At 46.7% G+C, this 3,376-nt stretch overlaps 1 protein-coding gene across 2 annotated transcripts; it reads right to left on the minus strand.

Moving 5' to 3' along the window:
* LOC124708585 (cytochrome P450 72A397-like) lies at positions 1 to 2,925 on the minus strand. 2 transcript variants are annotated; one of them, XM_047240264.1, is made up of 5 exons: positions 2,546 to 2,925; positions 1,562 to 1,782; positions 1,209 to 1,456; positions 721 to 1,099; positions 1 to 651 (listed from the first exon to the last, which is right to left on the minus strand). In XM_047240264.1, the coding sequence occupies exons 1-5, from the start codon at positions 2,571 to 2,573 to the stop codon at positions 208 to 210; spliced, it is 1,320 nt and encodes a 439-aa protein (XP_047096220.1). In that variant the 5' UTR covers positions 2,574 to 2,925; the 3' UTR covers positions 1 to 207. The 2 variants fall into 2 exon arrangements, with proteins under 2 accessions (XP_047096220.1, XP_047096221.1); XM_047240265.1 differs by lacking the exon at positions 2,546 to 2,925 and having other exon boundaries at positions 1,209 to 1,475; positions 1,562 to 1,673.
* Between the last annotated feature and the right edge of the window lie 451 nt (positions 2,926 to 3,376).

The raw sequence follows: 3,376 nt of genomic DNA on the forward strand, positions 1-3,376 counted from the left end.
GATGATAAAAAGGTTACCCCATGCAAAAAATGGATGGCCAAAGCTAATCTTTGACGGGATTACATTTATCAAAACACACCTTATATAGGAATACATCTTATATGAAAATCAACCCATCTGGAATGGTATACAACATATAGTAGTACATACTAGAGTCTAATATTATCTGATACAAGGTACAGCAAGTATATTATGTGCATAAGCAAATCAATGAAGCCTCCTGAGCTTGATTTGTGCGCCGTGCTGTGGCTGCAACATGCCAATGGGTAATGGTGCGTGTTTGTAGGTTGGTGAGAGCTCCAAGGAGAAACGTCGAAGGATCATGGCGAGCCCCATCTTAGCCTCGAGCAGTGCAAAGTTCTGTCCGATGCAGACCCGGGGGCCCCCACCAAACGGGAAGAAGGGTGCCGGCGTGTTCCCGGACCCGGAAGCTGTCGCCTTGGAGATTCCATCGGCAAACCTCTCTGGCCTGAACTCGTGCACGTCTGCCCCCCAGACGTCTTTGTCATGGTGGATGCACAACACAGGTATAGTCAGCATCACGCCAGCCGGGTACCTAATCCCGTCGACCTCCATCGGCTTGTACGTCCGGCGGTGGATCGCAGTTATTGGTGGGTAGAGCCGAAGCACCTCGTGCAAAACCATGCTCACCTGCAAATGCAATCTGTTTCAGTACAACGACCGGATGACTTACCAATGAAGAAATTACCAAGGACTTACGGTTCTCAGGCGATTTAAAGAGTCATAATCTGGGGTGCTGCTGCTGCCCAAGACCTGCAGGACCTCCTCCCTCGCGCGGTGCTGCCACTCCGGGTGCATGCACAGCAAGACCATAGTCCAAGTGAGCAGAGCGGATGTGGTCTCCGTGCCAGCAAAGTAGAACAGCTTGCACTCTCCGATCACCTCATCCGTCATGAGGCCGCCGCCGCCCCCTCTGCGGTGAGCCATGTTCGACTCCAGCAGCAGGCCTAGAAGATCATCGCTTGTACCTTGGCCAGTTCTCAGGTCCTCCTCTCTTTTCGCAATGAGGCCTTTCAGGATCCTCTCAACCTCGGCAGCGATCTGCTTCCTCCTTCGGTTTGTTCTATTAGGCAAGGATCTGTATGCACAAGAAATCCAATAGTAACTGTATTGTAGAATAATAGAACAATTTTCTGAGCGTCAGTAACTGCTCAAACGCGGAAGAAGAATAACAAACTAAAACTCACAGGTAACCAGGGAAGTATATCTTATTCAGGACAAGCACGGTGAGCTTAGCCTGCTCCCCCTGAAGCTCGAAAATCTTCCTTCCTTCAAGGTAGCTGCTGCCAAACGCGGCACGGGAGATAACATCCCCTGCCAGTCTCTGCATCTCAGACCAAACATCCACCTCAATTGTCTCATCATCTCTGGTGGCCATACTTTCCCATCCATCAACCAACTCGGTGCAACATGCGGCAAAAGCAGGCAACATGCGCTGAAAGTTGAAGCCAAAACTTGCCATTTTCACAGATTGAAACAACAGTTAAATACTTAGCTAATAATTAATCATTGCCATGTTAATGATGGAAATTAATGTCACCTTCAGCTTCTCTAGATGGAAAGCAGGGCTGATGATCCTACGATGTTTGGCCCATTTTTCACCCTCCTGGCTACTCACACCGTTGTGCAGCATCTTCAAAACATGGCTAAACATGAACTTCTCAAAATGTCCGAATTTGTTGGACAGAACTTTGTGCACCAGGTCAGGCTTAGTGATGGTTACCCTAGGCACAGGCCCAAACCAGCTGATGAACATCTCACCTGTAAATCATGTGATCGAATGTTTTAAATAGCCCGCTCTGGCAAATAGCAGAAGCCTTCCAAAACAGCTATAGCATGGCTAAATCGGAGCTAAATGAGGCTATAGTGGACAATTATACATGATTTCATTTAGCGGCAAAATGCTCAAACAGCTAAAGCGGAGTATGTGATTCTAACAATTATACGATGTATGAATTGATACAGGTATCAGTTTTCTATGGGGGCGCCCTTTTCCTTCGCGGAGCTGACTGTTTCGCTGTGTTTCCAGCGGTTCGAGCTGATGCCGTCAGATGCGCAACGAGCGGACCAGCACGATCGACGTCCCTCTGCAGTATTTAGCTCTACGTCAGAGGATCTCGTTCCGTAAATAGCCTACCCCTGTATTTTACTGTGTACCAATGAAACCAACATACAGAAGAGTGAATATAATGGTATCTGGGTGCATTCTTTCCTCGGAATAGTGAGCTGAAGCAGAACTAACAGGTGAAAATTAAAGAAATGAAATGATATTCATTGAAGTATGAATAAGTGCAACATTTTGGGAATAATTTTACCAAAAGATAAAAAAGCTCCAGCCAAGGAATCAATTTTGTACTGGCAGTAACGCTCAAGATTCAGAACATAGAAACTTGTGGCAAAACTTCGCATCGGTCCCCAAATTAACATACTAGGAAACATGGAAATAATCTTCAACTCCTTGATTCAAAACAGTAGGACATAGGCAGGAATGGGACTATGGGAGACTGGGAGTGCCAAAAGATACCGCATTTGTCTGTATGAAAGATTCCCATAAATGGATAGGGTGCGCACTAGCAGTGCGGCAGAATAGATTCCGACGCGGCCGAGGGAACCGCTCTAATTAAGGGGGAGGACGCGGCCGCGCCGTCCCGGGATCAATTCGGATGGCTTCCCAGGCCGCCGGGCACCGGCCACCCTGAGCCGCCGCTGAGCGCACATCACCTCCGTGGAATAGCCAAGAGAGAGGAAGGCCAGGCTGCCGTCGCCACTGATGGTTTGGATTGGAACTTGTGATCTTCGCCGTGCGGAAGATCTCCGGCGCCATCCCATGGTGTAGTTGATGAAGTCGGCCACATCTCAGCTTGGGAAACATGGGCTGTATTTCAGATGTAGTACTTCGTAGTATAAAAAATATCTAGTTCCTGGAAACTCCATTTAGAGGCTAAGCTACGACAGAAGAAAAAGGGGATGTGGAACTCCTAAAAAGAAAATCGTTAAAATCACAATTCTAGCTAGGGACGAAAACGGAGCGGAAACAGACAAAACTAGGTGGCACAATTATCTTCATATTTTTTGTGGTAGTAAAAACAAATAAAAAACCAGTAAATAAATACGAAAACAGCCGTTGAAAGAAGATGCACACAAAATACAGTACGGAGACGGAGCGAAAAGCAGATGTTTGTCGAAACCAAGATACCACTTGAATCGTGAAAAAAAAAATCAAGCAAAACAAGAAACCGACAAATCTTACCCCTAACCCTACTATTGATGCTCAATATACTCGACAATATGGAAATGGTCCAACCATGAAAGCTTCCTCGAAGTAACTAAGGGATTACTTGGTCTGCTTTGGGAT

Source organism: Lolium rigidum, chromosome 4 (assembly GCF_022539505.1).
Source record: "Lolium rigidum isolate FL_2022 chromosome 4, APGP_CSIRO_Lrig_0.1, whole genome shotgun sequence".
Classification (NCBI taxonomy): Eukaryota; Viridiplantae; Streptophyta; class Magnoliopsida; order Poales; family Poaceae; genus Lolium; species Lolium rigidum.